We start from the raw sequence: 12,723 nt of genomic DNA, 5'->3' as shown, positions 1-12,723 counted from the left end.
GTGTTCTGAGATAATTTTCCTTTAGAGGTAAAATCATCTGTGCAAGTCTGCAACCTGGTGTTTTCCCAAAAGATTTTAAAGGGTAATAATATATTGCCTTGAGAAAATTTTTACCTTGCTTGTACACTTTAGAACCTAATTTCTGAATTAGGGTAGTGAACAACTTTCACGACAACTGCTCCAGACTTCTGTTTTTGAGAGATATGGGGGAGTGGGGAGGAAAGGAAAAGCAAAGGAACTGAAGAAAGCAGAACGATCTGGAAGACCACATTACTTCTGGGTAGAAAAAGGGCACCAAAAAGCAACATAAGACAATAATTAAGTCATTGTTTATCCCCTCCAACCCTCCAAAAAAAATGACATAAATCTCTTCTGCCATATCCGAAAATCCATAAAAACACAAACCTACATAGAAGCGCCTAAAACCTGTTTGTACTATGCAGTTTTCCCAAAAAGTTATTTTTTAATCACCATGATGTCATCAATGCATTGGATTTTTAAAATTTGGTTTTAAAAGTTACTTTTGATTTCTGAAACTACTAATAAGAAACTGGTCTAAATTTACAACAGAGTGCACTGTATATAAAGGACATTTAGTAGTTTCAAATTCAGAAGAAATATATTCCACAGTATAGAATTATTGAAGTAGTTCACCATTTTTATAGACAAGCTATAGAAAGTACACACTGACTAATGCACGAATGAAATCTTAACTGCCTTTAAATATATTTGCTTCAAATCTTCTGACCACACTCAGAATATACATCAAATGTTAGTAGCTTTTGCCTAAAAAACAGAATCATGACTATAATTTTTAAAATATAATATAAAAACAAAAAGACAATCCTCCTTTGTTAATGCATAAAAAAGTAAAAACCTTTCTCTAACAGAACAATCATCATCAACATATAAACAAGAAAGTTTTCTGCATAATCTCCATTTTTTCCCATCTAAAAGAGTAAAAATTATCTGGTTATTGTAATTATTCCATTACACTTTTGGTATCTGTTTACTTGTCAGTTTAATAAAACTCCAGTAACTGCAATTTTCATCAAAAGTAGATTTTGGACAGCACCTCACCTGGTCTCTTCATCATCCCAGGCGATTCGCATGCCTTTCCCACCACCACCTGCTGAGGCCTTGATCATGACAGGGTAGCCTAACAGCAGGGAAGAATTAAACAGAAGTTCAGACTTTGATCATCTGGATGCATGAACATGACAACTGACCACATGTTCAATAACACAGAAGACAATAACTAATTTATTTAAAAGTTCCTTTCTTTAGAGTCAGGAAAATAACACCAGTGTAATGATCTCATATATATTTTAAAAATGAGAGGTGATCATTTCGAAAGAAAAAGACTATTTGTATCAATAAATATAATATTTTTACCAGTAATGAAATAAAAAGCTAAGAAAACATAAATAAGTTATTTGACAGAGGATTCCAAAAATAGAAGCACATATTATATTAACTAACCAAAGACACAAGAAGCAACTTTTATGACATTTACACACACACACAACCTCCAAAGTACTGTTTGCATGCATCACAAATTAAACTCCCTTTTTCAAAAGTAATGATTTACATGTATTTGAGGTATTTTCATCTGAAAATTCACAGGGAACCCCTGCAGCTTTTATCAGCAAAAACTGACACAATGATTTGGGGAGAAATCAAGTCACATTATTCTATCATGGGTGGAAGCAGAAGGTCCAGGACTCGCTGTTATCAATGGAGAGGCTACTGCACTATCCCACTGATTCAACAAGGAATGCATATGCTAGCAAGTGTGATGAAAACACAAACTAAGACCCAAACAAATGACATCTCCAGCTAACGTTTGATAAGAGAAAATGACATAAGATTGTTGTTTTAGTATTTAGATTATTCTAAGGTTTGTGACAGCTTGAGTTACCAAGAAAAGTTATAAAAGTCTCCTTGCTTAGAGGTTTCCTGAAAACAAGGTAGATACACTTATGTCTGAGACCACTTGTTTATGATCTTTTCTGAAGAAAGAAAACAGTGAGCACCAGGAAGACTCTTCCTGGCCTGTGATGCTCTAACAGCACTATACTCTAGCTATAGGATCTTAGAGGAAAAGGAAGAGAGGGCCAAATGTCATAGACCTTTAGCCCCTAAGCCACAAAACATAGCTCTTAACTTCAACTTAGTTAAAATGGTACTTGCTTTCTACGTGTTTCATAATTAATTCAATTTTTAAAATTCTCATGTTGGTTATATTTATGTGGGACAATATTTTAAAAGCAATGCTAAGTGCAGTGAGAAAAAAGATTAACAATACTGTTTTTACACTGGAGTGTCAGAATCTAGGAAGAGAGAGGGAAAGTACCCAAATAATTCTATCGTTGGGAATTCAGAAAAGTACAACAAGGTAAGAGGAAAGCGATTAAGGAAATCATCTTACAGCAAGGACCAAATATTTACGTGAGGCTGTGAAGGATGAGCAGGATTTGAACACTTTAGGCAGGAATAGCAGGAACAAAACAGGCAGGGAAGCATGGGATTGGCTTAAGGAATGACTAAAATAATCCAGCTGTAGAGTATCCGCAGGATGGCAGAAGAAAAAGAGAACCGAAACATAAATTAGGGGAAAAATATGCTTCACACTTTTGCATGCCACAGACCCTGCACAAGAGTGAAAAAAAAGGAGTATTCGTCTCTTTCCATGCTGTGGCCTCACAGGAATGTCCCATAAAGGAATCAGATTGAAATCATTCATGAGGAATCAGCCTGTTTTGGAGTAGTGAAGAAATAATACCTAAAAATTAGAAATTGGCATGCTTAGGGGCGCCTGGGTGGCGCAGTCGGTTAAGCGTCCGACTTCAGCCAGGTCACGATCTCGCGGTCCGTGAGTTCGAGCCCCGCGTCAGGCTCTGGGCTGATGGCTCAGAGCCTGGAGCCTGTTTCCGATTCTGTGTCTCCCTCTCTCTCTGCCCCTCCCCCGTTCATGCTCTGTCTCTCTCTGTCCCAAAAATAAATAAAAAACGTTGAAAAAAAAAAAAAAAGAAATTGGCATGCTTAAGAAATCATTAAAATTTAAATAAAATTTAAATCAAAAATTTAAACAAATGGTGGGGTGCCTCGGTGGCTCCGTCAGTTAAGGGACTTCACCTCAGGTCATGATCTTGCAGTCTGTGAGTTCGAGGCCCGTGTCAGGCTCTGCACTGATAGCTCAGAGCCTGGAGCCTGATTCAAATTCTGTGTCTCCCTCTCTCTCTGTCCCTCCCTCCCTCCCTCTCTCTCAAAAATAAAGATTAAAAAAAATTTTTTTTAATTTAAACAAATGGATCCATACCCCAAAAAACATGTTATCACTTCACCATCCAAAACTATTTATCCATACAAACAGGAAACAGGAAACCACAAGAGGTAATCTATCTATATCCCGTATCTCTGTTTTCAGTTCCCTCTGAGGATTAGGAAATTTGCAGTTATTCTGATTTCAGTATTAATCTCATCTTATTTACTATGGACCCTAGTTCAAAATAAGACTGGGAAAGTGTCCTTGGTCAGAAGGAACTAGATGGGGAAACAAAACAGAAGAAGTAACTTGTCAACAAGAAATTATTATATGCTCAGAAAAGATGAGTCATTGTTAGGCAACAAGGTAATACATAAGGCAATTACATACGGTCCCCCCAAAAGGAGGCAATGTAGCATGAGACCTGTCAATACATATAACCCAGGAAGACAAGATTCTCTGATGAAACTAACAAGTCAAATATAACACAATTGGGAGGGAAGAAGAAACTGGCATAAGCTAGTGGTGACATTACAGTCACCAACTCAATCTAATTTCTGAACTATAATTGGAAATAATATAAAACTAAGGTTTTATACTCCACTTCCTATGCCAAATAAGTCATTAAATTTCAGACAGAACATATTTTTATGTTGTCACCATGCCATGCAGAAACTAGACCTAGCCATTTCAAGAGGAGGGGAAACAATATTCCACACAGATGATGTTAAATAGTATCAAAGCACCCAGTCCCTCATCCCTACTTTCTTACTGTGTCTCTGAAACTCTAAATGGGGTAAGTCATGGGGGACCAGGAACTGGAAGAAAAGGTAAAAAGATTCAACCAAAAGTAAAAATTCCTAGAAAAATCCAAAATAGTCAAGTAGATGGCTGTCACCACTCCCTCACTTTACCTGGTCTAGACCCAAAATTTCCACTAATGTTCTACCCCAATTTATTATCCATTGGAGTACTCACTTCTGAGTACTATGATGCAGTTCTTGCATAAATATGAATATACACACAACACATAAGGGGGCGGGGAGTACAATAAAGACAACAGAAGGATGTGACTGGGGGTGATCAGGGTTCCTTTTCCTTGAAGCCTTCTCTGAGAAAACATACTGAAACTGAGACTTGACTGAGCTGGAGCCTGCCCTCTGAAAACCAGTGAGAGAGGAACATTCGTGACAGAAAGAACGAGTTGGAAAGGCTACAATACAGGAGAGGGCAGCAACCTAATGTTGGGTTTGTGAAGATCACTTTGGCTGTTCCGCAAGGGATGAACTGACTGAGGACAAAGGTGGGCACAGGGAGACTGATTAAGAAGCTTCTGCAATGTTCTAAGGGTGAGCCAACTGTGGCTTCCATGGCTGGAAGAAACAAAGGCTTGCAGTTTGTTTTAGAGATAGAGTCAGCTTGACTTGCTGATAGTGTGGATATGGACGATAAGGAAATGAAGGAAGATTCTGGGAGTTTAGGCACTTTTCCCATTTTGTTATGGATTACAGGTCTAAAGGAACTTTTTTTTTTCTTTTGAACAACTGATAGCACCACGTTGACCCATATAAGACACAATACATACATAACCTCCCCCTTCAAGCAAAATCTGCCCCTATACTCGGTGTAACAACTTGGTAACTTAAAGCTGGCAAATGATACCTCAGTGATGCAATAGTCATAAAATAAAGAATTTTATGTGGTTCTTCACCTTCAGTTTCTTGAATTAAGATTTCGTAGAATATAATGACTGATGGAGATGAAAAATGGGGAAAAAAAAGTAAAAAGTGAAATATTTCTTGGAAAGTGTCCTATTCCTAATTTGATAGTGTAAATCAGAAATCTCTCCAGCATCAAAGAGAACATATGATTGGGGGGGGAGGGGTGTTCTTTTAAAAACAGTTGGAAAACATTTATAATTAGGCCTTTATTTCCTAAAAGTAGGGTTCAGAATTAAAAGAAAATGAAAGCTATTTCAGAGAATAGGACAGTCCTCCAGACGGACAGAATAGAATCTCATAATGGAACCTCAGAAGAGAGAACAAAAGAATGGGGGGGGGGGGCGGGGAGTTTCTCAGACAACCAGGAAGGAAATCTCCAGCTAACAGCTGTATATTATAATTACAGAGAAATCAAGTATTATGCATTGCATTGGTTAGATTCCTTTTCTCTCCTTGAATAGTTCACTTATTACCTTTTTGATTTGGAGTTTGTGTGTATATTTATGGGAGGGGCTATCCTACATGAAAGTGATATTTTGAAAAATCCAAACTACTGTTGCATACAATATCCTACAATTTCAATCTACCTGATTGTCTCATTATTAGATTCAGAATAAAAATCTGTTAATACTACACAACTGAAATTGTACCCTAATTATTATATCACATAAGAAAGAAAAAAAAAGTCTAATTGTCCATTTCCTGATGAAGAAGTTTGATTGCTTGATTAAGATGGTGACCATTAAATTTCCTCATGAAAAATATGCCATTTTCAGTTTATAATTAGCAGACGATCTGTAGATCAACCTTTGGAAACTGTGAATATCCTATACTCAAACAATATTCCACCCAATAGTAATAATAAACTTTAATGAGTCTTGCTTTATATAATTTTTACACTGCTTATAGCAAAATGAGTTTTTAAAAATGCTGACAATTTTTGCCTCTTCTCACTGTTGTTTCTCCAATGACTAAAAGAGGGCCTGGAGAAGAGAATGCAAAATGTACTTACTAAATAAAATGTATTAATTAACAATTTCAGTACTTGCAAATCCTTTATTTTTAGTACTATATTTCACTGTATAAACACACATTATTCATTCTAGTGTGAATAGACATTCAGATCTATACATACAATGCTCCCATGAGTATTTCTGTATCTGTAGCTTGGAACCCTGTGCAAGAGGTATATGTCTAGGACTATAACTGTTGGATAGTATGCAACAGTTACAAAGTACTAAAAAATCCAGTTTCTTCACTATTCTTTATCTCCATGATCACAACACTTATACAAACTACCATTACCTCTTTATAGGATGCCTGTAGTAGCCTCCTAACACAACTCTCTGCTACTATAGTTGGTCCCCTCAGACTATACAGTGGTCACTGGAATTCTCTATTTTTTTTTCTCACCTCTCTCCCCAGCCTAAAACATTAAGAGTTTATGTTGTACCAAGAAACCATAGATGTTTAATGAAATTAAAATTATGAACTCAAGGAAAGGAAGAGTGGAAGGTACAAGATGGCTTAACATAAACTTGTTGAATCACAGTACCAGGTAAAGCTATGCTTGAGTTAAGGAAGCTTTTAAAAAAAAAGGCACCTAAAAGGTATTAATATGAACATCAATTAACTGACCTATCAAACAAAATAAATTTTAACTGCTTTTACACTAAGATAAAATCCAAACACAAAATATAACATTCACAATGTTTACAATCCAATCAAAACTTAAGAGACACGTGAAGAGGGATGCCTGACTATCCCAGCCCCATACAGCATGGGACTCTTGTCTTGATCTTGGGGTTGTGAGTTTGAGCCCCGTGCTGGGTGTAGAGAGTACTTAAAAACAAAAACAAAAAACAAAAGAAAAAGAGAGAGAGAGAGAGAGAGAAAATGCAATCACCTCATGAGGAAAACAGTCAAAAGAAAAGAAGCCCCAAACTGAAAAACATACAACAGCTATTGCAAATTATAGCTATTAGAAACATTGTAAGTATGGAAAAGGATTTAAAGAAAAAGTCATCAACTACACTCCAATTAATTTTTTTTCTAAAAAGAAAACAGAATCATGTTGGGAGAAATTTTTAAAGATTATTAAAAATTAAAATTTGGGGAGCACCTAGGTGGCTCAGTTAGTTGAGCGTCAGACTCTTGGTTTCAGCTCAGGTCATGCACTCACAGTTTCATGAGTTCAAGTCCTAAGTCAGGCTCCGAGTTGACAGTGTGGAACCTGCTTGGGATTCTCTGTCTCCCTCTCTCTCTGCCCCTCCCCCACTCACACTGTGTCTGTCTCTCTCTCTCTCTCTCTCTCTGTCTCTCTAAACTTTAAAACAAAAAGTTAAAATGGGGCTCTTGGGTGGCTCAGTCAGTTGAGTGTCTGACTTCAGCTCAGGTCATGATCTCACAGTCTGTGGACTCAAGCCCCATGTCAGGGTCTGTGCTAATAGCTCAGAGCCTGGAGCCTGCTTCAGATTCTGTGTCTCCCTCTCTCTCTGTCCCTCCCCATTTGCACTCTGTCTCTCTCCCTCTCTCTCTCAAAAATAAATAAACATTAATTTTTTTAATTAAAATAAAACAACTAAAAGGAAAAGATCCAACAATGTATAAAAAAGAATTATACCATGACCACATGGGATTTATTCCTAGTAAGCAAGGTTATTCCAACACTCGAAACATCAATTAATGTAATCCATCACATCAACAGGCTAAAGAAGAAAAAATATGACAGGACTATAGGAGCAGATGCAAAAAGTATTTGACAGAATCTAGCACCCACTGAGCTCAGCAAGCTACAAATTGAAGTTCTTAAACTTCATAAAGAACATCTATAAAAACCTACATCTAACCTTAAAGTTAGTGATGAGAACCTAGATGCTTTCCCCTTAAGTTCATGAACAAGGTAAGGATGTCCCCTCTTAGCACTCCTATTCAACATTCTATACAAGTTCTATTTTATGCAATAAGACAAGAAAAAGGTAAACACATTGGGAAGAAATAAAACTCATTAGCAGGTAATAGGATGTCTATAAAGAAAATCTCGAAGAGTCAACACAACAACCAAAAAATGTCTAGAACTAATAAATGAATTGTAACAAGGTTGCAGGATACAAGGTCAATGTAAAAAGTTGATTACACTCCTATGTACCACTAATGAAAACTTGGAATTTGAAATTTAAAACACAGTACTATTTACAATAGCACCCCCCCCCAAAAAAAATTAGGCATAAATCTAACAAAAAATGTATGGTACCTATATGAGGAAAGCTACAAAGTTCAAATAAAATTAAGGAAGATTTAAATAAATGGAGAAATATTCATGTGTATGAATAGGAAGACAATATTGTTAAGATACCAATTCTCCTCAACCTGATCTACAGATGCAATAAATCCCAATCAAAATCCCAGCAAGTTATTTTGTGGATATCAACAAACTGATTTTAATATTTATACAGAAAACAAAAGGCCCAGAATCACTAATAGTAAAGGAAAATAACAATTTCAAAATATTGATATAGGGCCAACCAGGTGGCCCAGTTGGTTGAGCATCCAACTCTTGATTTCAGCCCATTTCATGATCCCAGCATCATGGGGTTGAACTCTGCATCAGGCTCTGCACAGACTGTGGAGCCTACTTGAGATTCATTCTCTCTCTCTCTCTCTCTCTCTCTCTCTCTCTCTGTCTCCCTCCCTCCCTCCCTCCCCCCCCATCCCCTGCTTGTACTCTTGAAAATAATTTTTTTAAGTTATTTAAAAGACAAAGATTGGCACCACCCATCTTCAAGACTTATTATAAAGCTATAGTCAGCATGGTATTGGTAAAAGAACAAACAAATTAATCAATGGAATAGAATAAAGAGACCAAAAATAGACACACATGAACAGAGTCAACTGATCTCTGGCCAAGAAGCAAAAGCAATAGCAAGTCAACAAAGGAAAGTCGCTTCAACAAATAGTGCTAGAACTGGACATCCATACACACACAAAAAACTAATCTAGACACAATCCTTAAAAGGTAACTCAAAGTGGATCTTAGACCTGAATATAAAAACAACCAAAGTTCTGGAAGATGAATGATCTAGATGTTCTAGATGACCCTGGGTTTGACAATGAGTTTTTAAAATAAAAAATTTTTTTTTCAATGTTTATTCATTTTTGAGAGACAGAAAGAGACAGAGCACGAGCAGGGAGGGGCACTGAGAGAGGGAGACAGAATCCAAAGCAGGCCCCAGGCTCTGAGCTGTCAGCACAGAGCCCAACACGGGGCTCAAACTCACAAACCACAAGATCATGACCTGAACCAAAGTCAGACACTTAACCCACTGGGCCACCCTGGCACCCCGACAATGAGTTACATGAGTTACAATGAGATACAACATCCAAAGCACAATCCATAAGAGAAAAACATTGATAAATATGTTCACAACATGTATCTGATAAAGAACTTGTATCTAAAATAGAGTTCTTAAAACCCAACAGTAAGAAAACTCAATGTAAAATCAGCAAAAGAGGTGCGTGGGTGGCTCAGTCAGTCGAGCGTCCAACTCTTGATTTCGGCTCAGGTCACGATCCCAGGGTGATGGCATCAAGCCCCACATTGGGCTCTGTGCTGAGCATGCTGCAGCCTGCTTGAGATTCTCTCTCTCCCCCACTCTGTCCCTCTCCCCAGCTCGCACTCTCTCTTTCTCTCTTAAGAAAAAAAAAATCAGTAAAAGATTTGAAGACACACCTCTATAAAGAAGAATGCAAAGATAGCAAACATAGAAAAAGATGCTCACATCTTTGCATTCAGGGAAATGCAAATTAAAACGAGATACTACTATATTCCTATTAGAATGGCTAATAACAAAAACATGCACAATATCAAAAGCTATCAAGGATGTAAAGCAACAAGAGAGCAACAGGAATGCATATTCACTGCTGGTGGGCATGTAAAATAATCTTACCCTACAACCCAGTAGTCAGAGTCCTGAGTATATACCCAACTAAGTTGAAAATTCATATCCACACAAAAACCTGCATACAAAAACTTTGTCCACAATTGCCAAAAACTGGAAACAACCAAGATCTCTTTCAAAATGTGAATGGATAAACAATCTGTTGTATATCCATACAATAGAATATTATTCAATAATTAGAAGAAATGAGCTATCAAGCCACAAAAAGACATGGAGGAACTTTTACATACATACAGCTAAGTGAAAAAAAAGCCCATCTGAAAAGGCTACATACTGTATGATTCCAACTATATGACACTCTGGAAAAGGCAAAAGCATAGAGGCAGTAAGCAGTGTGTCCCAAGGGTTGCAGGGGTAGGGAGAGGAGGATTGAAAACATGAAGCACAAGGGAAACTATTTTGTATGAAACTATAATGGTAGAATTGAGTCACTATGCATTTGTCAAAACACATAGAACTACACAATGCAAACAGGGAACCTTACTGTAAACTGTGGACTGTAGTTAATAATGTATCAAGGTTGGTTTGTTAATTTTAACAAATGCACCACACTAACACCAAGTGTTAACAATTGGGGAAACTGCAGTGTGCTGGGGGTGGGGATGTATATAGAACCGCATGTACTTAACGATGTGTTCAATTATTCTGTAAATCTAAAATGGTGCTTAAAAAATAATTAAGTCTATTAATCATTTAAAGGGGTACAAACATTTGAAAAGACAGTTCACAAAAGAAGATTAATGAATGTGAAAGCATTAGGCATGTGAAAATATACTCATATTATGTATTAGGTATTAAGGAAATATAATTATAATCACACTGAAATAAAACTTACACATCCATCAGAATAACTAAAGTTAAAAAGACAGGCAATGTTAAGAGTTTTTCTGGAATAACTGGAACTCTCAAACACTTTTGTGGAAATGTAAAATGGAGGAAGGGACATTTTCAAAAAGGATAACAATGTTCTAGATCTTAATTTTGGCTGCATTTATTAAAGTTCACTAAGGTGTACACTTAAAATAGCTAGGCTTTATTCTTCATAAAATATACATCAATAAAAACGATTTTAGGAAGCAGACAAAAAGAACAGACCACCATCAAGTAACAAAAATTAGAGCTATCTCTTCAACAGCTACAGAACACAGCACAACCATTTCAGCACTATGCTGACAGAAAACCTCTATCAATCTAGATATGCACATGTGGCAAAACATCTTTCAAGAAAGAACACAAAACAGGGGCACCTGGTGGTTCAGTGGGTTGGGCATTCAACTCTTGATTTCAGCTTAGTTCATCATCTTACAGTTCATGAGACTGAGCCCTGCATTGGGCTCCATGCTAAAAGCACAGGGCCTACTTGGGATTCTCTCTCTCCCTCTCTCTCTGCCCCTCCCCAACTTGTGCACAAGTGTTCTCTCTCTCTCTCTCTCTCTCTCTCTCTCTCTCAAAAATAAACAAACATTAAAAAAAAGGACACTGCTAATCTGAATAGAAACAAAACAAACATCAGTCTATATACTTTCAAGAGATACACCTAAAACAATGATTCACTGGTTGATTGAAAAGTTGGAGGAACACACAAAGAAAAGACCAAAATAAGGTGGCTTAGACATATTATCATCACATAAAACCAGATTTAAAAGCCAAAAAGTCACTACACTTTGCTAAGAAGTAAAATTAGCCAAGAAGATACATGTTATGCTGTTATATTACTTATTAACTTATCTTAAGAATATACAGAGGCAAGGGGCGCCTGGGTGGCGCAGTCGGTTAAGCGTCCGACTTCAGCCAGGTCACGATCTCGCGGTCCGTGAGTTCGAGCCCCGCGTCGGGCTCTGGGCTGATGGCTCAGAGCCTGGAGCCTGTTTCCGATTCTGTGTCTCCCTCTCTCTCTGCCCCTCCCCTGTTCATGCTCTGTCTCTCTCTGTCCCAAAAATAAAAATAAAACGTTGAAAAAAAATATTTAAAAAAAAAAGAATATACAGAGGCAAAACCTTAACAAGCAAGGAAAAACTGAAAAATCCACTCTTTTACAAATTGATCATATAATCAAAACATCACTAGAATATTTGAACATCCTAACAGGTAGTGCTGACCTACTGGTTATCTATAAAATACAGCATAATTTGAGAATATACATTATTTTCAGGCACGGATGTAAGATGTAAAGTGACATGCCTTGGCCATAAGGTAATTCTTATCAAATAAGATTCTAAATAAAAAAGATCATATTCATTTAACAGAAAGCAATTAAGTTAGAAATCAATAAAATAAGCAGTGCCTGGGTGGCTCAGTCAGTTAACTGTTCGACTCCTTGATTTTGGCTCAGGTCATAATCTCACAGTTCACAGGATCTACCTCTGCATGAGGCTCCTTAGGATTTTCTCTCTCTCCCTTTCTCTCAGCCTCTCCCCTGTTCATGTTCACTCACTCACTCTCTCTCAAAAATAAGTAAACATTAAAAAAAAAAAAAAGAAATCAATAATACAAAAAGTAGAAAATTTTCAGTTATTTTAAAATGCATTCTTAAAAAACACAGTCAAAAACCACAATAGAAATCTGGGGCGCCTGGCTGGCTCACTCAGTAGAGCATTCAATTCCTGATCTCAGGGTTGTGGGTTTGAGCCCCATGTTGGGTATAGAAATAGAAAAGAAAAAAGAAAAAAAGAAAAGAAAAAGACAAGAAAAGGGAAAAAAGACAAAAGGAGAGAGAAGAGAGAGAAACAGAGAGCCAGAAAGACAGAAATCTGAAAATACCCAGATATGAACAGTT

The 12,723-nt window shown here is 37.0% G+C and overlaps 1 protein-coding gene across 4 annotated transcripts in view; it reads right to left on the bottom strand.

Annotated features, from left to right (window-relative positions):
• Positions 1-12,723, bottom strand: part of PCCA (propionyl-CoA carboxylase subunit alpha) — a 414,072-nt gene that overhangs the window by 257,594 nt on the left and 143,755 nt on the right. For all 4 annotated transcript variants that reach the window (XM_047081502.1, XM_047081516.1, XM_047081510.1 and 1 more), the window contains one exon: positions 1,081-1,159. In XM_047081502.1, the coding sequence (XP_046937458.1) occupies positions 1,081-1,159 (79 nt within the window). The remainder of the gene's footprint in view (positions 1-1,080; positions 1,160-12,723) is intronic.

Source organism: Lynx rufus, unplaced genomic scaffold (assembly GCF_022079265.1).
Source record: "Lynx rufus isolate CCGP_SWC_20201006 ecotype Redwood Valley unplaced genomic scaffold, mLynRuf1.p SCAF_1, whole genome shotgun sequence".
Lineage (NCBI taxonomy): Eukaryota > Metazoa > Chordata > Mammalia > Carnivora > Felidae > Lynx > Lynx rufus.
The sequence above is the reverse complement of the archived record's forward strand: the minus strand, read 5'-3'. Positions and strand labels throughout refer to the sequence as shown.